At 36.5% G+C, this 26,139-nt stretch overlaps 1 protein-coding gene across 1 annotated transcript in view; it reads left to right on the plus strand.

Annotated features, from left to right (window-relative positions):
• Positions 1–26,139, plus strand: part of XRCC4 (X-ray repair cross complementing 4) — a 183,820-nt gene that overhangs the window by 85,824 nt on the left and 71,857 nt on the right. Inside the window, exons 5-6 of the mRNA XM_035309760.1 lie at positions 429–581; positions 1,216–1,319. Coding sequence (XP_035165651.1) covers positions 429–581; positions 1,216–1,319 — 257 coding nt within the window. The remainder of the gene's footprint in view (positions 1–428; positions 582–1,215; positions 1,320–26,139) is intronic.

Below are 26,139 nucleotides of genomic sequence, written 5' to 3' on the forward strand. Positions count from 1 at the left end.
CAAACATCTTTCAAGTCAGGGTGGGTAGGCCAGATCTGAGGTCTGCCAAGCTTAATCATAACTATTCATAATCTCATTATATGTCTCCTGCTATGCCCTCTATGGTGAATTCAGCACGGAAACCAAAGAATGCTTGTGCCTGTTTAAGTTGCCAGAGATGCATGTGTGTAAGATACCCAGAAGAGAATAAAGATAAATTTTCCTCGTCGGAAATGCTCTTTTTTAGTAGCAAAGTTAATTGAACATTTCTATGAAAAAAGCTGCTTCTGGGCCGTTTCAGATGCAAGATGCTTGACATGCAACATGTAGTAAAAGAATTCCTGTAATAGGAAGGATGGCCTCACTATAGAACTTTCTTCCAGAAAACACATAGAGTTTTAAGAAGAAATGATTTGACATGTGAAGTAAAAAACAGTTTTACATTTTAGGTTGGAAAAATGTGTAGAAGCTAAAGAAGAGCTAGAGGCAGATCTTTATAACCGGTTTATTTTGGTGCTGAATGAAAAGAAGGCGAAGATAAGAAACTTGCAGAAGTTGTTGAATGAAGCTAAGCAGTCTGCAGCAGATACCAAATGTACAAGGTATTTCCTAAGTTCCCTGAGTCACATGGTATTATTTGTGGCATGTAATGTGGTTTATTTTCTGTTTCTTTAGCTCTAACAATTCTTCCTCGATGTGGCTTGTTTATCCAAAACAACTGCGATACTCATAAAAGTAGAGGATTCCTTGGAGTGTCACTGAAAGAAGCAGCATATTGTTTTGGGCTCTGCAGCCAAGAACTAAATAGTCATTGAATCTCTCCTCTCCTATTTTCTATTTTGATGTAGTTATCTTTCCAAACATAGTATGTCTTTGCCATTTCCATAGGTGGTATTTTTGAGCCTTCTCCTCAGTCTTTGATTACCTTTGTTCTTTGGGAAACAAAAATACCTGAATCTGAACATTTTTATATGCATCTAATTTAAAAGTAGACGCAGTTGAATTTTCCTAATACTACAACACACTTTAATTTCTTTGCCATTTTAATGCTGCTTTTTAATATCTTTTATTAGCTGCCCTTCTACCTGATAATGCTAGGCAAATTAACTGTACCTCTGGGGACTCCATGTTGCTTTCAATCAGCTTGCATTGTCTAAGGCAGTGCAGAAGTAATTATATGCTTTTTAGGAATAGTAGGTGGAAGATATATTTTTATTGTTGTTTTTCTTTTCTTAGGGAAAGTGTAGCTACAACTCAGATGGCTACTGAGCAAGGAAATGACTATGATGGCAGTACTGAAGAGGAAAGTGAAAATTTAACATGTTCCACATTACCATCGGGTAAGGCTGAATGTATTGTCTTTGGGGAGTATCATGGACAGGCCAATCTCTTTGCATAAATAAACCGTAATGAAGACAAAATACTACCTGACAAATTGCTTAATGACAAGCCAACCTGCAGACCTTAAAAATAACTCTCTTGAAGCAGAGTATAATACTAGCATTTTCAAATTAAAGAGAGGAAATTTAAAAACATGTTGCACAAAGTGAAGGTATTGTCATTTCTTCCAATGTGACAAATTGTATGCTTTGCAGAACTAATTGCAGTCTAATGGTATCTGAACTATCAACAGTTTCATTTTAAATTCTAGGGACTGTGATGTGAACCTGACGATTGCTAAAATGTAAAGTGTAGTTCCTGACAGTTTCAGTGTTTAAAAAGGAGAAAGAGGGAAGGTTTCACTACTACAAAAAGAGCTGTGCACTCATTTTGCGTCACAAAAACGGAATAAAAAATGTATTTATAGCAGAATTAATTTTAATTTCACAATGAATTTTTGGTCTCATGAAGGTGCTCATAAAACGTAATTCAACTAAGTTTTCTAGGACTGGTAAAATATAGAGGGTACAATAGCCCATTCTACAATGTAAGTTATGTAACTGTGAATCATAAGAAATTTTGGCAAAGTAGTAGGAATCTGTTAGATGAATGATATCAGAGTTTTAAAACTGCAATGGTGTTTGCTGTGTAATTATAAACTACAGGTCTGCTCACGTATACTATGGATTCTCTCATTGGAGCTTTCCCTTTCCACTATACATAATGGTAAACAAGACAGCAATTTATTTTAACTGTTTTCTGTGAATATTGGGAAGCAGAAGTGATCAAAACCCTGTAACAAGTTGTATTAAACTACATCATTCATATAGGTTCATTTACTGATGACTTTCTAATATAGTGTAAAGCAGACAGAACTTATGACAAATGTAGAAAGTTGCTTACACAAAGAAATTTCAATTATGGAAAGCAAAGATTTTGTATTTTACTGTTGGTCATTAGTTCAGACATCTTTCCTTTTAAGTGGTATTTGGTCAGCTCAGAGAGATAACGTAGAAAGAAATACGTCCTGTTTAGGGAAAAGACAAAGAAAGTGAAAGTTATTGATTATTTCGGGAGATGCAGTATGGCTTAATTAACTCAGTAAGAGTTTTGAGACAGACAACTGTGTTTTAAAAGAACAGTAAAAATCCCACCCCTCAAGCTATAATGAGGGACTGAACTGATCGATGTTACTGTAAAAAAACAAAAAAACAAAACAAAACAAAAAAAACAGCAAGTGTATTTTCATTTAAATTGTAAAAAATATTCTTTCTGTTGCCTTAGAAAGATAGAGTCTTTTGATTGTGACAAAAAGTTTTCAAATGCAAAACTTGAATTTAATAAGATTATAAAGTTAATCCTTTGGGTAACACAGAGTTTTTTCATGGTAACGGCGTTCTCAGGAATGAGTATTGCTTAGGTTAGATGGTATTCCCTATGTACCCAGCTTTCTCTTCCCATGAGTAATGGAAAAGCAGACATAAGATCTGTACGTCTGTGTGATCTGGGATCTTCACATGCAAAAAGAGGTCTGAGACAGACTCTGTCCCTGTGAAGGAGAACCTGCTTCAGAGGTGAGTGGCCTGAGAGAAGAATGAAGCACACATACCTCAAGTGTCAAGAACTCCAAGGCATAAAAGATAATATAAATAATGTTTGTTGTTGTTGTTGTTATTGTTTATGTAGTCTTTCTACCATTTATTCCTTTTATTTATTCCTTTTTTTTTTTTGTAATGTCGTTGTGGGTGTTGTAGGAAAAATGTCAAGGAGAACAAGAAGATCTTTGGGAATGTTTTGGAAGGTAGAGGTCAAAGTCAAAATCAAGAGAGAAAGTCAAAATTTAAAAGCTGCTTGGGAGGAAAGTGAAAACACACACATGCATGGGCATACTCAGGGGCAACCTCATTGCACTCTATAGATACCTTAAAGGAGGCTGTAGCGAGGTGGAGATTGGTCTATTCTCCCACATGCCTGGTTATAGGACAAGGGGGAATGGGCTAAAGTTGCGCCAGGGGAGATTTAGGTTGGATATTAGGAAGAACTTCGTTACTGAAAGGGTTGTTAGGCATTGGAATGGGCTGCCCAGGGAGGTGGTTGAGTCACCATCCCTGGAGGTCTTTAAAAGACGTTTAGATGTGGAGCTTAGGGATATGGTTTAGTGGAGGACTTGTTAGTGTTAGGTCAGAGGTTGGACTCGGTGATCTTGGAGGTCTCTTCCAACCTAGATTATTCTGTGATTCTGTGATTGTATGTATGCATGTCCAAGATTCAGAAAGCAGGAAGCTCATGCTGGTTGTCATAAATGAAAAGTAGGAACTTTTCTGCAGGAAATGGCTGAAGAAAGCCATGCAATATGAAGACAGAGAATCTCAAACCAAGAGACAGAAGGCAAATGACTAGTCTTCACGTAAGCTGAGAACATATATGCAGCTGCTACTGGCCTTTTAGTGCAATGATAAAAAAATCTTACTAGTAACTGAAAAAGCAGCCATGTTCTGTAAATGCTTTAAATTTGGGTATAGGGGGAAAAATAGTTGTTGTTGTGTCATGACTTAGTTCCATTCTCCTATAAACCAAGTGAGACATGAAACAACAGCTGTAAAACCTAGACATTTTAAAATTAACCAGTTAAAGAATGTTGAATTGCAGAGTTTAAAAACTGCCTAAGGATTTTTCTTAGTTTGCAATATTTTTTTTCTGGAATTTTCAGATCACTGAGGGGATTACAGGAGATTTGGGAAAAAAATGCCATTTTTTACCAAAAGAAAAACTGAATAAAATGACACATTCAAATATGGATGTATCAGTCTGGTGTTGATCTAAGCCAAATATTGGAGCAGGACTTAATGAACAAAACTACTGAGAAAAGGAACAAGAATGGTTAATTTCAGTCTTTATAAAGATGCAGAAACTGACGTCTGCAAACTAGGTACTTGTGTCTTCTGTGATGATTTTACCAGAAGGCTGAAGAAGGTAAAATTAGTGAAGTAATAGATTCTGACTTCTGTAAGGTATCATTCGGCAGAGTATTGTCCCTGGGCTTGCAGGAAACCAGCTTTGGCTTGGCCATATTACTTCATTTGGCCTCTCTATGTAACCTGCTGTGAATTTGTGACTTCTCAGTGCTACCTGATAGTCTAATGTAAGGCTCTGTTGGGAAATAAAGAAGATACAGACCATTCTCTGAACTATCAATGATTTTAAAAGTTTTATATCTATACCTTTATCTATAAAAAGGCCTAGAGAAAGATCTGCACATTTACAGGAAAGTGGGCCATGTGATTATGAGTGAAGACAATTTTGCCACTTGATTTAGTGCTCTATCAAGTTTGGAAATCCAAAATTGGAGAAAAAATATTAGCAAGTTTGGGAGGATAACATTGTGATAAAAATGGAGGGATTGGCAAATGATTTAAGTTAAATACTGAGAAGAATTTTAAACAGTCATAGTACTCATGGTCTACAACTATGTGACAAGTTGAGCAGCCTGGTCTGGTTGAAGGTGTCCCTACCCCTCCCAGGTGGGTTGAACCTAGCTGGTCTTTAAGGTCTCTTCCAGCTCAAATGTGATTCTGTGATGATTCTGTAGTGTGGTAGTAAATGGTCTTTGAGTCCAGCAGACACTGCTGTCTAATGAATAACTGGAAGTTGACACAAGAAAAATACAAAAATGGGTCATTTTTTTCTTGCAGACCAATTAACTGTTAGAACAACCTGGTGCCAGTGTTGAAATCATAATGGGATGCTTTTAATAAAAAGACAAGATCTTTTTGATGCAAGTATTACCTCAAAGCTGTCTGCAACCAGTGACACTTGGGGCATTGCAAATGGCTATTATTTTACTTTTTTTTTTTTTTTTTCATCTGTTAGAGTAGATGAATTACAGAATAAAACCATTTATTTTCTGCATATAGCTTACTGATGAATTACAGAATAAAACCATTTATTTTCTGCATATAGCTTACTCATGCATGCGTTCTCAGTCAGGCTGTCAGATAGGTTTTAAGCCTTTGCAGAGCAGCAGGTTGCATTTATCTGTTCCACTTCACAGAAATTTTTTGTAAGGGTCTTTTCCGTACAATAGTAGTTAATCTGTAACTTAAAAGTTTACAAAAAAGAAATAGGGTTTGGGCACTTACATTGCTGGATATGATTTATGGTTTGCTTTTTGGTTGTAGTGTCTAAATCATGGCTTAAAGCGAAAGCCAAATGAAATATGGTAATTTTTACCTCAAATCTACATACTGATGTCATTAATTCTTTGTACTCTAGAATAACAATTTGAAACTGGATTAGTAGGCATTAGTAAGTAAAGCTCTCAGGAAAACAACAGATGTTTGTAAGAAGTTTTATAAATAATACTGGATGTCTTTCTATACAGCAGCTTTGCCCCCCACTCCATGTGCCTGGGGGAAATTTGTTTGGCATGTTGGTTAGTGTTGTGAATCCGGGACTGAAAAACACTCAGCTCCCCGTTTTGTACACATAGATCTTAGAAGTATGGTTTAGTGGTGGACGTTAGTACTACGTTAAAGGTTGGACTAGATGATCTTAGCAGTCTTTTCCAACTTGAAGGGTTCTATGTTGAACATTTCTAAGCAGCATCCGTAGGTGGTGTGCCAGGGCCTTGTGAACGTCTGCTCTTGATGCAGTTTCTGCTCAGGAAGGAAGATGGGAAGGAAGTCCTCCAGCTGTTAGGGAGTTCTTCAGAAATGGGGAGGTGTGAATGTTTCTTGGGGTAGGGGTAGGTTGCTTTTGTTTTGTTTTCTCAGGATTGGTAAGATTCTAGCTGCCCCATGCAAAGCTGAGATAGAGTTGTTGCTTTGGCTATTGGTACTTAAACTAAGTTCTAGTGACTTTGTAGGTGCCTCGCACTTGGGACTGCTGTTGTGCTCTTCAGCACTGTCTCATTTGTTTTACTTCTCCATCACATGTTGCATCCAGTCTTGTACTTCAACTCCTTAATCAAAGGTCTGATACTTTGTTTAGCTTGCTTGGTGTCTGGTGTTTTAGAGTCATCATTCTTGGTTGAGACTGCTAGGTCCTGTGACAGTGGAAAGAATTATACACACACACACAGACAAGAAGCAGCTGGAGCAGGCTTGAACAGATTACAGAGCGATGTTGATAGGAATAAGACTTTGAAAGGCCTTTAGTTCTTTTCATGTTCTTTTGTTAACAGAAGCTGTTTCTTTTTTTTTTTTTTTAAAAAAAAGGGGGGGGCAGAAAATTGCCAGTCCTTTTGACCTCTGTATTTCTGTTAGCCCACAAGAGTTATGCGGTGACTATTCTAGCACGAAGCCACCACACAGATGCAGGAAGCTTGTGTCGCTGCAGAATGCAGAAACCCTTATTCTGGTTATGGGCATTCCAGAACATGACCCAGCTGTGGTCTTGGTTCCTCACGCTGATTCCCATTTGTTTTGCTCAGTGCCAATTTTCATTCTTATTTCCTCTAGCAATTGAGTCCTTTCTCCTGTGGGACTTAAAAAGCTAGTATCAAGCCAGTATCAAGCTAAGAAAACAATGTTTGATGCCATGATTGGCAATCATGACTTTGTCAGACAAATAAAACCCTTTTGTTAACTGTGGAAAATACTTCAGTGCTTCACATGGCAGGAAGATTTTAAAACAGGAACAAGTATTGGATAAAATTCCATCCTTTCTGCTTACTTCCAAGGAGCTTGAAAGGTAGATGAAGGGTAATAGTTTCCCTCTTCACAAGGTTTGGAAGATGATCAGTGAAGGCAGCCTTATTCTTTTTCCCAGGAATGTGATGAAACTGTGGGGATAGATGTTTTATACTGTATTTGATGCTATGTACAAAATATATACAGTATTTATATATAGAAATGTATAGATATGAATGATAACATAGCAATGGAAGAAACTATCTTATAATTTCTGATTGTTGTCTTCAGTTATAACGCTAATATATATAGCTGTCTGTACACAAAACAAGGCTACTGGGCACCAATTTACAGTCAGCTTTCTTTCTGTCTATTTTACTTTCTCTTGCCTATGTCCTTTCTCAGTCATATTTCTCATTGAAGCTGGTGGAAGTTATTGCTCCTTAGGATACAGAAGGACCTCATGAGATGGCCTGTTGGATTGAGTGAAAATTTTATATTCTGTGTTTGTTGCCAGTTCTATGGAAATACTGTTTCAAGTGAATCTTTAGACTTGCAATGCTCATACATTTCTACATGTTTTCTCATGAGGACAGATTCAGAATTGGTTCTAATAATCTCTCTATAGTGCCTAAAATAAATAATAGCAAGCACCTTGCCACTTTTCATCATTTTAATGTGCAAATATTCTCATCCCATTCATTCAAGGTCTTGCCTTAGGGATTACATGTTGTGCCTTCATGAGCCTCTGGCCCTTTAAATTTAATTAGTTCTCTTTTGTAGTCCAAACCACCAATGATTTGATGCTGCTGGTTAAAAAACTTTGTTCAAAGTTATTTTTAAAAATGCCCATTATAACAGCACCCAACTGTGCTGTGCAGTTAAAGTTCCATCTGTCACGGCTTCTACTTTAAAGACTATTTTAAGGAGTTTTAGAACTTTGCCATTTTAATTGACTTCAGGCTTAAACTATTATTATTATTATTATTATTATTTTTGGTCAAGCTATAATTGGAAATGGCTCATCCCAAGGAATAATCACATTTCCCTTTCCCTTAAGTAGTAGATACCTTTTCACTGAAGCTGTGCTAGAGATCTACTTTTTCTCTTAACCTGATGGTTTTATATCTGTACAATATATGCTCTTGCCAATCCATGTTATACCAGAAGTCGTGGTCAAAATGCAATCAAAGCACAAATATCAATATGTTTTATGCCCCTTTAAAAATCCTGTTAGGATTATGACACTTGGAGGCATTAGTAAGGTATTACTTCACAATGTTACTACAAAAATTATCAACACTGCATACAAATAGGTTTCTTAGTATATATTCTTCAGTATATGAAGTAATGTAGCTGAATGTGGTTGTCTCTAATTAAGTCATTGTTCAGTTAATTCAGGAGAATCACAATGACATAATCTTAATGGATTTATGCTTTGAGAATACAACTCTGCATTACAACATTTTGTGACTGATCAAAAAAGGAGAATACCTAATTACCACACTGTGGTTTGGGTTCAGTGGCATTGTCCAATATCAAGTTTTAGAATGTTTGATTGTGCATTGTCTACATATTACTAAAATTTAGGTATGAAATAACTTTTTTTTTTTTTTAATGGGTCGTAAAATTTTTATATATAATTAAAGCTCAGTTTAAATCACTGCCAAATTAGGTCTTTATCAGATTTAAGTTAAATTTTAAGACTAATTTCAGAATTGTTACAGATTTAAAGTCCAAGCATAATACACTTCTATCGATACTGCTATTTTTTTCCTCAACTTAAAAACAAAGCAATTTAAATACTGTAGTAACATTTATTTAAAGCAGTGGTAGAATTATTGTGTATTTTTCTTTTGGGTCTTATATATCCCTGCAAAGAGGAACAATTAATGTAAAGATCCAATTATTCAGAAAATAAATCCATTAATGAAGATGTATGTTTTACGTTCTTCCATGAATAAACAGATTTTTTGCATAAGGAAACAAACCAGCTATATGTTTTTGAAACTGTCTTTCTGGAGTTCTAATGTTCCCTCTACTTGTCCTCAAAACGTGTTGTACTTTGTTATGGCTTGAAAGCCTAAAAGTACTAAGCAGCATTAAAAATAAAAAATAAAAAAAAATGAGGCAGTGATAACAAATCCTCTTTGTATCTCTGTAGAGCACTGACGTGATCCTATGGGACATGTAAAGGAAATATAGAGACTCCTCCTCTGTTCTTGCTCATATTTCACACCGATTTGATGTGTACCCAACAATCTGTAATAAGAGTAGATCTGGACATAAATTCTGTCAGTCAAGGCACTTTTGCACTGGACATGCACTTTCTGATACTTGTTTCCTTTGCAAACGGATAGCGTAACTTGACTATCTACCAGGCAGCACTAATCCAGCAGGACCCTTTCTTTGTTTTCTCTTCTTCATGAACTACAGAAGATCTATTTCAACACGCATTTGATGACATCAATTGTGAAACCAGAGCATTAGTGGTGCCGGAGTAGTGCCACTAACACCGCAGCTCTTTTTCATCCTCCTTCAATAAACAGTTAAAGAACAACAGCTTATCAGGTTAATGGGAAACTTTTGCTAGTCATCAGTAACCTACCTGGATCAACCCCCATTCTAATACTTCTGTTTGTTCCTGTGCTCTTGGGGCAGGGGCTCCACATGTATTTGTTTAGTATCCAGCATAATAGTCCCTTTGAAATCTGTTGCATTTAAGAGAGCTAGTAATTATTACTATAATTATACAACAATATGCTTCAATACATGTATTAGGGAACATAAAAATTATAGAATGCAGTGACAACAGTTCTTTATATTCATAGGTTCCAAACCTGCTGATGAAACCACTCTACCACACAGTCTCATTATACACTTCATGCCACATGCCTGCTTTAAATAATCCTTTGAGTTGCAGGTCATAAATTGGTTTACCAGAAGGTACAGGCAGAGATTTGCCTCTTGGGGGTTATTTTGTAAAGATAAAGAAACAGCCTTTTTGTTTGTTTTGTTGGTTTGTTTGTTTTTTAACAAAAATGTTTTACTTTGAATATTATGGCTTAACTGTCTTTAGCACAAATACTTATCGGGGATAATTTAATGGGTATTTTTTATTTTATGTTCAATTCACACCATTTATTCATGATAGTTTTCTTTGGCATGTTTACAGGGGTAGATATTTGCTTTTGGTGTCTGAATGCTTTTAGATATGCAGGTAATTCAGAGAGGAAGGCAAAGCATCAAAAATCTTTAAATATACTTCATGTTACTCAAATATCAAATAAAACAATTGACATGATAATACTACAATACATTTGTATTCCTTTCCGTCTTGGAAATAGAGACATGCTTTAGATGAGTTGATCTTGGTTTTATCAGTATCAACTCATTAAGAATTATCCTTTCATCAAAGGGAAGTATTGGTTTTTGAGGAAAAAAAAAAAAAAAAAAAAAAAAAGCTCTTGTAGGGGTACTGATAGCCAGTTTCTATAACCCTTGACATTTGGATAAAAACCCTTATCTTCATCTATTGAATAGACTGTGTATCAGTGGCCCAGATGATCCTTACTCTTGCAGGCCTGAGAATTTTGTGTTCAGCAAGCAGCACCTTCAAGCTAAGTTTACTGGCATGACTTGAAACCTGTAGCTGTATGCACATTTTAAAACAACTCTTCTCACTTTAATACTTTGTAGGTTGTCCTCACATGTGTTGTGCTTCATGTGTGTTTTGTCATGACTGGCGGTGACTTAAGCAATCATTTTTTTCCACTGCTTTATACCCATATTTATTTTATGCACAATAACGAGCTTCTACTTCTGAATTTTGATGCCTCTCTGACAGAATACTGGAAAGACATTTTCTCTGGCTACCTGTGTAACATTTAACATTCTCTTAATTACTTCCTATTTGTATTACAATGTCTCATTTGAGCAAGTGGCCTCTCTTGATTAAAAGCTGAGTTGCTCAAGATTGGACTACAACCTATGGCTATTACATTGATTTATTACTTTTCTAGGTTAAAGTATGCATATTTACTTTTAACTTTTTTCGCAACCAGACTTCACATTCTGGGCCTGGTAGGTCTCTGGTAGATTGAAGAGTTGGCTTCCCTGATTGGGTATGCGTCCTGTTGTCCATCTTTGTATCTTAAAACACCATGGACATTTGACTGGAGCCTTAACTCACAACTACAGAAACTTAAAAATAGGCATAATTAAGAATAGAAATAGAATGTAAAATAAGAACAGCAAAGGATTTTTTTTTCTTGTATGTCCTTTAAAAAGAATTTGAATAAGAAGGAGGAAACCTCTTCACTCAGTGAGCTAAAACTTGAAAATGTAATACTTGTCTCGATTTGCTGTCTGCTTTTTTTTTTTTTTAATCCTTCTTTTCTCTTCTAGCCTGATTGTTAAACTGGGTAATTTTACTGTTTATCTCCATCTCAAGTGATAGGTTCTGTCACAAAATCACTTCCCTGTTTGTCCTTTAGCTTTTATTCTTTAAGTAGCACATAGATCAATAGATGTTGAGAGTGATGTAGTATAACTTGTATTTGAAAAAGTTGTTTTAATTAATAGAAACTCTAAATAGTACATAAATCCACAAAAATAGTTTGACATGTTGCCAGATTTATAGAACAGCAATGTTTCTGAGTGTCATACTCAAAAGCTGAGAAGCTCCTTTTCATCTTTGTGATGAAAGGTTCTCCTGCAGGACAGTTTTCTTCAGTTTGCATAACGCTACATACACTGCATACACGTTTCATGTAAAATATTAGGCATTTGTGAAAACTGGGTGGGACAGGAAAAAATGGCTTTAAAATAATTCAGAGACAACAGACAAATGAAGTATATAATTATATAATGCAGGTGGTTCTGTAAATAAGTATTTACATCTAAGTAATTATTAAGTAATAAGAATTAATATTAAGACTTATGTAATAACATAATATTTAATAAGTAATACTTAATAAGCTTTAAGTAATAATAAGTAACCACATAAGTATTTATGTGGTTCTGTAATAAGTATTCTGCTTATTTTCAAAGATTACCCCAAACTTGTTGATTTATGGTCCTTTATGTTCAACAGATATATACATCTTATAAATTAGGTGGAGACTTGAACCCACCATATCTGCAACAGAATGAGAATGCATTTCTTTATGCTTACAGATTCCTCCCTTTACATAGTTATTTATATGCTCAATTTAATTTACTCTAGTAAGACACAGGATGCTACCCCCCATAAATAGCCAAACATCAATTCATGAGATTCAAAGCTTTGCATATGTGAAGACAGGTGCAAAAGAAAAAAAGGATTATTTTGCACTATATATTCTAAAACAGGATTACTTTTTCTGTAATGAGATTTAATCTTAGTTACATGTTCAGATAAAATGATGCATTCTGAACTTTTCTTAATAAAGGATAGATTTAAGTAAAGACATGATCAGAGAGATAGATTAGTCTTTCTGCACTTCACATCCCCAGTTCACAAGTCTTAACTAGTGACAGCTTTTCTGTTATTCCTGTGAGACAGCAGTTAGGAGGTGTGATCTTGATCACCTGGGACTAATCATCATATTGAAATCACTGGGCCTTCCTTTGTATTCCTCACAAATTTAAGCCTTTCCAGTAAGGTATCCCTGGAGTCAAGATGCTAACCTTTTCTTCCTTTGTACCTTATAAAAATATAATTAACAGCTCATTTATAACTCATGTTCATTACCAATTCTGTCAGCATATAAAAAGGCACACTATTGCTCTCCATAGAAAGAAAGTTCGGATGCTCAGTGAGATGCTCAATACCCATTCTTCTAGGTATTTATGCACACATTTGGATAGGTAAATATAAATTAAAATGAATACCTGTTTGTAGTTGGCCTTTTAAATGAAAGTGGAATATAACGTTTGGATTTAGCCCCCTGTGTAGATATCAACTGTGTTCAAAATGAGCACAATTAAAATGAAAAAGGTGCATTAGCATATTTCTACATGCTAGCATTTTTAGGTGTATTGAGAAAATAATAAATATTTTAAATTACCAGTTATTCCATAGTAGTATTCCTTAGCCTCTTTTAACCAAATACCTGCCCCACTCTTTTTGAAAAACAAAACCAAAACAAATCAGTCTGCAGTACTGATGTTGACAGCATAAAATAACTTCAATGCCTATCTCAAATGCCTCCCATTTCAGTGCCAGGTCATTCCTTTGTGTAGTTTAGTTTTAGTTTAGATTTTCTTTATATTTTTTTTTTTTTGGGGGGGGGGAAGGGGCGGGGAGGGAGTGCAGGGGAGAGAAGAGGTGTAGTCATTTGATTTTATAAAAAATGTTAGACTTCCTTGGCACAAACGTGAAAGAGGAGAACCTAAGCAATTACCTCAGTGGCCACTGTGTTCATGACTAATAATCTTAAATTTCAAGTATGATGAAAATAACTTAAATGATTTCACAAATTCATTAGTTGATGACTTGGAAAGCTGTTGCATGGAACCAATCCAAGCTAGACTGAAAATCACAAATCTTATGTACTCAAAATTCTGCAAAGAAGGCTACCATTAAGTTTTGGCCATGTTCAGAAAGCTGTACACAGCCTGAACTGTGAGAGCAGCAAATGCAAGTTGAGGAGGAGGGATTGGGTGGGAAAGTAATACTGTGTATGAAAATAAGGATAGACTAAGCAATACAAAGCCAAACTATACACCAGCATTTTATGTTGACTTAAGTTTTATTCCTTGGATCCCAGGTCCGTAGATTACTTGTAAACCTGCTGCTACTGCATGAATCCCTGTTATATATCACACAAAAATACTCGTTTGAATTCACCACCATCACCTTGCTGCAAATCAGAGGAGCATTTTGTATAACTTTTAAACCTGCCACCATCTTCCCTTCTTTGTTTTCCTCATCTACCTCTCACCACATACCTTCTTTTTTCTACAGCCTTGTTATTAATTAACCCATTCACAACAGTAAATTCATATTTGTCTCTGTAAGGATCCTGTTTGTTGCAAGGGGGAAAACTGTCAAGAGCTGTAGGAGAGCACCTCGCAGCAGTGTTCTTGCTGCTACGCCCAGCTCTGTTCCAGCAGCAGAGACTTTTGATCTACTAGGTCTGTTTATCTGGCTAAACTATGTTTTCTGCTTATAGAGGGCAGTCTCTAGATTTCCATCTGCTAATCATGCAAGCTGTGGCTATCTCCCATTCAATACAGCAAAAGCAGTGCTTGTTTGGCCTCTAGCTATATTGTGAGCTGCTGCCTCAGTCAGAAAAAAATCGTTCTTTAATCTATAGCCATGAGCTGAATACTCACAAGGATACTCATTACTTAGGTTCCTGGGAGAGAAGGGTCAGGTCATGATTGCCAGCAATTTCCTGAAGACCTTTCCTGGGAAACCTATGAGGCAAGCTATCAGAAGGCTTTGGAGTATGAGTTCAGAAACACCATGTGAAGCAGAGTAGTTAACCTATTTTGTAACCTCTGGTGTTTCCTGCTTAAGGGCGGTACAAGGATTCTGGTGCTCTCAGTGTCTTAATATTATTTTAATTTTGTTCCACCACTTTCACATTATTATGTGAATGCACTTTGTTTGCTGAAGAGAGTAAAGTAATTTAAAAGAAAATACACAAAAACTTACATGCAAAATAAAGTATTTTCCCTGCTTGTTCATAGTTTACTTCATTACACCTCAGCAAATATTAACTTCTTTAGTTACACAGAAAACTTGTGTAGGAACAGCATCGTTAACTACATGATTCAGTAGTAGTTCATTCACTCTTGCTTAAAGCATCAAAACATTTTTTTTTCCCAGTCTTTTGACTTAAACAAGACTTTCAGATTTTGATGAGCTTGAAAACTTTATTATCCTTTTAGTTTTACCTCTAAGATGTTAGGAGAGAATGCACACTATACAACCACTTAGTCACTTCCCTTCCTTAGTCAGTTCCAGGCCAGGAGACATAGAAGGAGTATGCTTCACAGAAGAAGAAAGATTTGGGCCACCTCTTTGAGAAGAGAGACACTGGCTTCTTGCATCAGTGTATGCCAGAGGAAATGTTAATGTAGCACAGATATGCATTCATATTTGAAAACATACATATGATAAATTTCATGACAGAAAATCTCATTACAAAAGTGTGTGCAATAAGAAGGAGAGTTCGAAAGGGAGAACCCCACAGGAGACCTTGGAAAATCTCACTAGAATGTTGTTTTTCTAAGGCAGTTGCATTTTGTGAACCGCTGGATGCCTTTTTTTAACTAGGGTATTTGTCCTGAGCTTCCAATGATTTCTGGTTTTCTAAATGTAAAAATTGTGCATTTTTTTCTAGGGATTTTCAGAAACGCCACATCAATATGGGAAAGAAATAATGGGTGCATGTTATAAACAGGACGTTTAGTACAGGATATGTTGGCCCATTTCTTTTAAAAATGTACCTCAAAATCCGCAAAAATAGAACTGTGTGTAGGTCTGCAATGCCTGTGTTTATTACCTGACTGCTTTTGTTGGGGTGTAATTGCAACGCAACATAACAGTTCATTTTATATGTAGGCACCGTGCTAAACAAAGCTCAGCAAAAAGGGCTTTCATTTGACAAAATCACCTGCCTATCTGCCATGAAACATTACTCGTTTTAGTTGCTTGGCATCAGCTTTCATCTCTATTCAAAGATGAATCTCCATCCACAGTTTACTCAAACACCACTCCTTCGTTCAAATTAGCATTAAAAGCATTCCATTCATCACTTGCTCTTTGGCGAAGGTCTGTCATTTACTCACAGTTTGCTTTAACCAAGACTGATTGTAGACTGCCTGAAAACGTAGTTCCCTAATTTCCTCATTTGACAACAGCAAATCTGAGTCACAGTCCCCAGTGCTTGCTTGTTTTAGACTATGTAGCCAGGTGTGCTTAATAAACTTCTCTACAAAACAGGGCTACATGTTTGTGCGGCAACTCAGTGAGAAATGACCCTTTATGCAGGAGGTTAAAAACATGTTGATGTTTGTCCTCCAGTTGAAGCTGCTTGTAAATTGTTTATGATTTGAATTTGGTTCCATTCAGCAAAAAGGTCAGCTCAAATGTTGTCAGCTACCTTGATTTTAAAGGGAAAATTCTCAGCGGTATTGTGTAGCCCTATTCCTTAATATAAATTCATACTGTTAACAGGTATTATGGGGATACAGCACCGAACTTAACTTGAGGACTCTGGGTGAATGGTTACAGCCAGACGCTTAGGTAACCACAGCGTGGTTTATTACTGACTTAACACTGGCTAAGACTCTTGTCTTCAGTTTGTTAGAGTAGCATGTAAGAACTAAGGGGTGGGTTTTCAAGAATATTACTGAAATGGTTTACCATGAAATCATTGTAGTATGTAGCTGTGGGAGTCTATATATCTCACAAGCAGAGGAGAAACATCATTGAAGAGTGTCCTCCATGGAAGAAAGTGAAAAGATTGGGGATAGATAGAGGAGAAAGAACAAAAAAGTATGAATACTTGATTTTTGAGAAAATGGCACAGAAACAGAAATGTCTTTGCCTAATTGAATGCCTTTGCTGTTGATTTAATGGCAGCAGAAGAGTGCTGGATATAGTAGGCAAATGTTTGCTTAACTTTTTGGTAATTTTGGTTTGTTGAAATACAGTCACTTTGGATGAATATACCTAGAGTTTCTTTTGTATTGAGATGGAGGTGAGTTATAAATGATGGAAATATGACCTTCTCTTTCCCACCTGCCTGCATCTAAACTTATTTTTTGAGAGTGAAATTAAAGGTGCTGCTGCACAGCTAACCATGACGCTGAGCAGCTGACCTCAGCCAGTGCAGGTTGATGGCATCACTGCAACAGACCAAGGCGGAAATCAGATCTCTCTTGAGAGTTCTGTCACAGGAGGTGTCTCTTGTCTGTGAAATATGACAGGAATTACAAGATTCTCACTGGAAAAAAAAAAAATTAAGGGCTTTCAAGTTTTCAATAAAATATATAGACCATGAGATTGATGTCAGCCATCTTCATAAAGCATCCGCAAGGTCAAAACTGTAACTGGCCTTCTGTTTGTGCACTTGTGCTAGTTAATTATATTATGTTGTAGGCTACTGAACAGCTCGGTTCTGTTTATTTTTTCACTTGGATACAGCGCTTCATTTCAGAAATGCCTAGTGAAAGAAAACTCCTTCTAGGCATGTGATCAAACAGATATTTAAATACGTGAGTTCTTCCTGATTAGCTTTGTGGCATAATTAAATTTTGATAACCTGGTAAAATAAGAGGTGGAAATCATATCTTTCTTTGGAAATAAGCATCAATCCCATTGAATCCTGAGAGGAGAAAGGTCTTGTCCACCTTATGCTGGATCTTTGGGGAGGTGGCTATAAAGCCTATTGAGAGCTCAGGAGAGGAGTTGATTTACTGCTTCCCTGCTTAGACCCCAAGACAAGATAACTAATGATAGAAAAAATACAGTCACCCCACAGGAGGTAGTATATCATCCATCAGTGTATGCCTTGCTTGTGGGGTTTGACTGATGTTTGGGGGATTAAAGTTACTTTTACCTACAAAGAAAGGCCAGCTCTGTGAGTGTTCCCATGTTCTTTGAAGTGGCATTAAAATTAAAGAGCTACACTGAGCATCCAGATAAGCGGGCACTTTCAGAAGATGTGTATATTTTTAGCTTGAAGTATTTTGCTTTAAATAGTTTTCTAAAGCTAAGGCCACAGTAGGGCTGTATCCCTGGCCTACTGAGGAGAATCTTCTCTGCATAAACAATGCAAAGTTAGGATAAAGTAACTAGCCTGTAAATTCCCCCAGGCAGGAAACTGTCTGCCAGTGAGGCTGTGTTCAGCTGGGTGGACAGCACTGCATGGGGAGAAGGCCTTGGCATGGGGAGAAGGCCATTCTGCCTTGGCAGAAGAGGGGGAGAACCCACAGATCCCTGTCTTGTCCTGGCAGGAGGCAATATAAGAAGCTCATGGTACAGGTTGGGGATGCTCTTTTGCAGCTCTTATTTGAGTTTGAATGAAGGCAGCCTGGCTGCTTCATGACTTGCTGCCCCATCTTTGCAGCAAGTAGCTGTGGAAGCAAAGGAGAGAAGATTTGTTTTCTTATATTTTCTTGACAAAGTGGGATGTCAGATGGGGAAAAGTGGCATCCCTTTTAGGGGAGTGTAAGCTATATCCCACTTCATTCCCTTCTCTTTAGCATGACTTCCCAAAATACTATAGCATCGTAGAAAAGTGAAATCTCATTTGCTGACAGTAGCCAGTGATTTGGTCAGTCTTGACCCTTTATCTTTGTGAGAGCATTTTAACCCTGACCTGTGTCATATATCTGCATCCAGTGTCTGGGATAGGAAACCAGAAGGTATAACAAAAAACAGACCCTTCCTTCCAACAGTCTGGTGTGTCACAGTTGGGCTGCTTGTGTCTCCTGGTTACTCAGGCTGACTTTATTCCACTGCTGTTGCCATTCAGAAATGCACTGCCAGTTTATTTTGTAGTAGTATTTCAGAATTGCCCTTGTTGCAGCTAAATCTGAGAAATTTTACCATTCCTGTCTGTGCGAAAGCAGAATTTTGAACTGCCAAGCTCACATGGTGATTTATAGTAGGGAAGATCTTGAACGCAATTTCTGTCTGTCTTTATTTTCTGTAGATATCCCTGGAAAACAAGATCAACACAGTTCTTGTTATTAGTACAAAACAGTTTTAGAGTAAACAACAGGTGTTTTTGTAGTAAAGGCAGTAAATCACCAAGGTACATAATATTTCTCTTTTGATACCACCAAAAGAAGAGGCTCTAAAATGGCTGCCTTGGTATGCAACCATGCAGGCTAGCAGCAGCCCAGGGAGCAGCTAGCTGCACGAGCTGGGACCTCAGCAGCAGGCAGGAATGTCCTCCTTCAACTCTTCGGGCTACTCAGCTCTGCTTGACTTTTTCAACGCTGGGAAGGATTTATTGTGTGAAATGAAATTTCATATTCCGGGACAGGTGAGTTGGGTAATCATGTTAAAACCGTATGTTTGACAGAATAGTCAGGGTGGTGGTTTTTTCCTTGTTAATTCAGAGCTTGTGGGGGAAACTAGGAATCCATTGTAAACCTTCTGGTATATATATATATATATATATAATATATATATATATATATATATTTAGTATAAATATATATACATATATATATATAATTCCTATGTATAGCCTTTACTAGAAAAAATTTTCAAGAAGGATTACAGGTGTTTCTCAGGTAATCACATTATTCAGCTGCCTTTTCAGGAAATGCAATTGTAAATGACTGTGTTCATGTGCAGCATGCAATTAGTCTTTTGCTTTATTTTATGTATTTCCAGCAAACTATCCCAGAATAATACTCTGAATTCTCAATTGGTGTAATTCATTATAGATCCATTAACTTCCAGAGGGGCTACTCTGGTTTATTCTGGCTCAGTTTCTGGCCAGTGTGTGCAATTCTGAATATGTAATAAAAGTGTTAGTCATCTTAACAGCTGTTATTCACATTAGTATTTTGTACTCAGTCCTGGATGTTTTAATGTGTTTTTTTGTTGATCAACAAAGAGAGTGTTGTGCACAAAAAGGGTATGCACGGGCAAGGATTAGATGAATCTTCCTCCGCTTTTAAACTTTATTCTGATGTATTTGCTCTTACACATAGCATTCTACTTCATGAGTAGTCTAATCAAAGCTGATTATCTGGAAGGATGGCTGCCAAAATAACAGTCAGAACCAGTGAGACTGGACTGAGAACAGCACTGTGAAGTTGGTTAAACTTGAGCAGACAGCAAAATAAAAAGATTTTTAAATGTCGGATTTTGAACAGGGTGTGACTTTTTTTTTCCAAGTCAACTATACCAGTATAATGATGGTTAATCCATTCCATTTAAACAAAATTGTAGGTTCTCAAACATCTTTTAGACAAGTGTTATGATGATTGGAAATAATATTAGTTAAAGGCAAGAAGTCCTACACTAATATCAACACTAAGGATCAAGCTGTCAAATGATACAGTACTCATATGATAACTGGATTAGTCATAAGATAAAGCCTGCAATCTGAGAAAATATGATACCCAAGATTTCTATATGAAATATAGAAATTCTTTTCCATTTGGAAATAGACTAAAATCAAAAGAGACGGTAATTTTCTGCTTATAGGACCTTTATATGGCATCCTGTCGTTCCACACATAAGCTAGTGACACAATTTTACTGTTCATAAACCTAATTTTCTACATCTTTCTAGCCTGAAACACCTTTTTTCTCCTTTTTTTTTTTTTTTTTTCCAGAAAATTAATTATAAAATCATGCCTGCTTTCTAACATCTTCAGCAAATTTTGCTAGAAATAGCCCACCAACATTATTTCTTGGAAAACATCAGATTTTCATAGTGTTTCATTACTAGAGTTTATTATACATTTTATATCACAGTGATTCGTCCCTTCATTCCATCTACAGCAAGGTGCTAAAGAAAAAAAAAAAAAAAAACTCTCTTCAGTCTGGATCAGTCTGTTAATTTAAATTGTCTGCTGTTTCTAGCATTCTAATTTATTTCTTTCTTAATCTCAAGCAAGCGTATATGTCATTTATTCCCATGTCTTTAAGAAGCAGGCTTAGGAACCAATGGTTAAGCAAAAGTATGTAATCTGTCATTACCATTTTCTGAATTCATATTTGGATGCCTTTGCGCATCTCTTAAGATAAATGTTGCTATGCTGCCTTTTCTTCCTTCTTTTATTTCATGGATGATCAACGTTATTTTTTTTTGCCACAAATGAAATAATCTTCATGTGTTTACACTGTAAGACCTTCACACATTTTCCTGTTTTGTTGTTGTTGTTTGTTTATTTTGTTTTGTTTCTTTTTCTTGTTTCTTTTTCCCTGTGTAAAGGAGGTTTATTTGGCCCTCGTCGTTCACTGATCTTCTGAATTGTTATTCTGATAACCTCAGTGTTGCAGTAGGGAAAGGATTGTGTATGTAAATCTTATGTATTTAAATCCTGTTTTCTCCAAGCTCTCTTTAGTTACAGAGAGATTATATTACTTTTCCTAATGAAACCACCTTATCATTACAGTGGCTGTTGTTATGGAGGAATATGAGGAAGTATTCAAATCTCCATAGAGCCTTAATAATTTAAGTAAAATTTTTGGTAGCAAAAATGCATGAAAATCTCCTAATGTAATGAAATTGTGATATATATTCAATATGGAATAATATTTTCTGCTTTTATATGGATTTGTTGAGCTTTTTAAATTACTAAGCAACAATGAATTATTCCTGTATGTGGACATCCCTCGCCCCCCCTTTTTTTTGGAGTCACTGTTTACTGAGGGAGGAGCAGGGGAATTGAATGAAGCTTTGCCATACACGCTCTTTTTTGCCCTTGAGTAATTTCTCAGGTTGCTGCATGCTGAGAAAGTCTAGTCTGAATATCAGAATGGCTTAGTAGTAAGATTCTTCATCAGAAGAGACTCATGTGCTTCCTAGTCTTGAATATATGTTTTTCCCTCTTACCAAGTGGGTTTGGTGATTTAGGTAATCAACAACCCATTATTGCCAATTTAATAAGCATTTTCCATGGTGCCTCTTGGCCCTCCCGACTGGTGGGGACTTTGACTGGGGAAGGATACATGGAACATTAGCACAGCTCAGGGCACGATCCCATTTATTTATTTATTTATTTATTTATTTTTTCTGACAGACCAGTGGAGTTTTTGCCATATGGAAAGACTACCCAGAGTTAGTGGATCCCAGTGGAACAAAGCCAGCTCTTTATAGTGAATCTGGTTGTGACTCTTACCATCACACCACACAATCACATTATCTTGCATCCTGGCTGAGTATCTCAAATGTCTGACCGACTTGGGACAAGGCTGTTTGTCATAGTCTTTTGCCATTCATTTTCACCATTGCCCTGCAAAGCTTCTCTGAATGTCTTTCAGCTTGTCAACAAGAACGTGTTTCATCGACAATTTCATGAAGTAGGTTAAAGCCCTGAAGATGAGCTCCTTTTTAACTACATCTTCAGCTGTGGTCTGTTAATGGTGACCTTTGCACACATGAACAATTCAGCCAGATCAGTAGAGCTCTGCAGATGTCCAGAGAGCAGATAAAGAAAAACAGCCTGGGTCAGAATGTAAACACGAGCCTTTAGTACAATAATAAGTTTTATGATCCATTCATGGTGAATAATAAATGATGAATAAAATTTAAGCTTGTACTATGTATGTGTCTTACAGAGTTTTAAGTGTCAAAAAGTTTCTGAATTTAAATAAAAGTTGTTATAGACTAGACCAGACTCCTTGTTCTGGTTAAGATGTTTTAATTGATCATTTTTTGTTAGCCATATATTAATGTCTTTATAAATTATCAGATTCCAAGGGCAATGCTCAGTAAGTGTTATAATAAATATTAATGTATTGCTGCTTCCGAAGTACTTACTGAGGTCTTTACATTTCTTTAAATATATTCTCAGAACCTCGTAGAGGAGCCAAAATTACCTGTAGCATTTTCCACAGCAAAATTATCCTGTGATGTTGATTGAAACTGTGCCAGTGCATCTGCCATAAAGATGTTAATGTCTGACTGAGACACATGCACCTTCTATGTTCATCATTTCTGAATCCATTATAAGACCTAAATGGCAGCTGTATATAAAGACATGCCATAATGACATCTTAAATGCTGTCTTTAAATTCACAGCATGAAAAGCCTTTTAGAAACACTGTGTATGAAAAAAGCAGCTAGCTAACAGCAGTTTCTGGGTAATATTCCTGGTATGTCTTTGATTTAGTTGAGGTTATATATTAATTTCAATAGAAATAAATGGTTCCAGAAATCTAATGGTGTAAATAGAACTTTGTTTCTGGTTAATGACGCTTGAGACCTTAGGTCAGCTTGTTGGTTTCACAGCAAAGACTAGATAATGCGTGCCAGGGTTTGGAAGTATGTCTGCTGGTTGTACAAGAAGAAAAATATATATATATATATGATTAAATAAAAATTTGAAGTATCTTAAATTTGGAAAAAAATAAAAAAAAATACTGTATACGTACAAAAAGCATAATACGAATATTCCAGAAACCCCTTCTGTAGCAAGACTATTAGGAAAAGCATCAGCTTCTCGTGAAGCAGTCTTTCAGAAGGAAGGCATTGGCTGTCTTGTTGTAATTCTGCCCAGGACTTTGTATAGTTACTTTCTGGGCAGGGGCCTTTTATCGTTCACCTCAATTCTTAATAAAGTTAGAAAAAGGAAAAGGGAAAAGATGGAAAAAAAGGTAGTACCAAATCATACAGGCTTCACCAAAAACTTATTGAAATTATCACTTAAATCCAGAAGATGCTGAAGCAAAGCACAGGCTTTTCCGTGGATGTCTCCTGGAATCACATCAAACTGCCAAGCATTTCACATCAGTGTTCAAGACACTGAATACTTCAGGTAGTTACAGCTTTATAAGGTTTACTTTTTTTTTTTTTTTTTTTTTTTTTTTTAATATATGTCTAAATTAATTTTCTTAATTTCATTGTTTTATACTACTGACATGATCTTTGATCCTGCCAGTACTACTATTGTATTAGAATTAATTAGACTTAATCCTTTCAATTCCTTTATATCAACGCTGATTGGTTGATTACTATAACAAACAACTTCAGTTGCTGAAGAATGTTGCTGGTCATCAGAGTGGCTCACCTAGCCAGTAGATCCCAAGCTTATCTGTGACTGAGCCTTGCTTGACAAAACCAACCATTTCATTATACCTACCTGCCCCAAGACTCACCATTTCCTCCTAGGAACATTTACTTCTAGGGACCACTCTACCAGTCTCCCTGCTCTCTTCATCAGAGCAGAGCAAAAGGGGACAATCCCCTCCCTCACCCTGCTGGCCATGCTACTTTTGGTACAGCCCAGGGTACAGTTGGCTTTCTGGGCTGCAAGTGGGGCAGTATCAGATGTTTTGCACAAGTACAGGTAGGTAATGTCAGTTTGCTCTTCCCTTATCCATCAACCCTGTGATCAAGTAACCATTGCTTGTGGCTTACACACAAGGAACTGAGCATGGAGTTTCATTGAGATCATTGATAGGATCAGGAACAGATCTCATGTCTTCCTGACTGTAGTGCAAATCCCTGCACATTAAATAACTTTTAGCCATATAAATCTATTTCTAGTATGGGATGCCAGAAGATTGTGGGTGTTGGGAATAAGTGATTAAACCTATATTCTGCTTATAGGTTCCAGGAGATTTTATCCATGTTTAGGTAACCAAGGATGACTCGAGTACCAACACGTAGCCACTAACAAATATCTCCTGGGGCCTTGTTGAAATTAAATCACATTATCTACAAAACATCTATAAGTGACTGTGATTTTTAGTTGACAAGTACATAGACAGAATTAAAATTGACGGAACTTGTGGTAAATTGAGGTAAAAGGCATGTTAGCAATTTTCTGAGTAACCAACCACTCTTGACTACTTCCAGTACTTAGTGATGCAGAAGCATTGTATAAACTGCAGGAGCTGCTTTTATTTCCTTTTTGCTCTGTTAATGCTTATTCAGTGTTTTTCATCTGAGGATGAAATTTTGAATGATTATCCTTTTTCTGATCATAAATTACATATGTTTATATGGAAGGACAGTTTTAATGTATCTGTCTGGGGTTCCAAGGTTAAAAACACGTCTTTGTGAAGAGAATAGTGCTTGTGTCACTTTTAGTGTAAACTCAGACTAAATTACTTTCAAACTCAAAATCCATCTTTTTGTCTCTCAAAGAAAACAGATAGGACCACACATTGTTTATGGTGCTAATATAAATACTATAAATAGCAAAATAGCTTCTGAACTGAGTGTAATCTTTGCATAGATTTTATAGTATTTTGTTACTAATCTGTAGTAAAATATGTGCAGACAAAGTTCCTGTTTAAATATAGATTCTTATTTTAGATTTTTCCACCTTTGGTGAAAGAACCTGAAGCAGAAATATCTATACCTCCCAAAATGGAATTTTAAATATAATTGAAAACAAATTTTAGGGTAGCCTAGAAGATATTACACAATTCTGTTATCAGTAGAGGTTAGTAATTCAGTGCCAACATCTTGAAAACATACATTTTTGTGGACTTACTACAACCCCTGGCTTTCCTCGAGTTATGCTGGTTTCCTCAAAAATTTGTTTAATGGTGAAATAAATCATTCTTGTGCCATGAGAGTTTTAAGATTCATCTATTTCAAGGCACTATGGAGTAAATTCAGGTCATTATATAGGTTATGGCCTGAGTAGAGCTTGCACCTCTCTGTTTTTAGGACTACCTTCTCTACACAGTAGTTAGATCTCTCTGTCCTGATAATCCCTGCAGTTTTCTCAGTGAATAAAAAATGCCGTGTGTCAAGAAAATGATCTTCTAAACTAGTTTCCTTGTATGCACATGCCCTAAATAGCATTACAGATGACCATTTTGCATAAAGGTTAGCAAAGTAATCTCTTACTGATCTCAAGTCAGTAAGTAAGTAATGTAATTATCATAGTTCAAACTCTCTTTAGGACTGGCTTTCAAATGTCAGGCTCCACAGAGCTAGACCGTGGGTTAGACTTAGTAAGAGGTATTATCTGACATGTAGGGTAGCCTCAGAGGTGATATTTGGAAGCCCACCACTGTCAGTGCCAGAGCTGGGGTCAGCTGCATGGACTCAGGAACATAAGCTATAGACACCAGACAAATTTATGTGGCAGCACTGATGCCAGCATTGGGTGGAATTCCAGTCATGATGTATATGTTTTACATGCATAATGAGAAATGACTTTGGGCTCCACCACTTCACATTGAGCTGAAGGATCACAGCCCAGATTTTTTTTTCCAAAGCTTTTCTTAGCTTCATGTTTTTAATTCTTCCGTCTGTCTGTTTTGTTGTTTTGTTTATTTGACCTGCATGTTGTTTCATATCTCCTGGGAACACTGTTCAGAAGCTTCCTACCTCCACCCTGGGTGGTACAGATGATCCAAGTAGGACATTCAAGGGAATCCAGAGAATGACTCCAGCAAATAGGCACACCCGGGACAGTGAGCTCATTCAGACCTTTTCAGATGAACACTTTTTAAATGCTCTTCCCTGAACTTGGATGTGCTGGCATGTTAGATG

Source organism: Oxyura jamaicensis, chromosome Z (assembly GCF_011077185.1).
Source record: "Oxyura jamaicensis isolate SHBP4307 breed ruddy duck chromosome Z, BPBGC_Ojam_1.0, whole genome shotgun sequence".
Lineage (NCBI taxonomy): Eukaryota > Metazoa > Chordata > Aves > Anseriformes > Anatidae > Oxyura > Oxyura jamaicensis.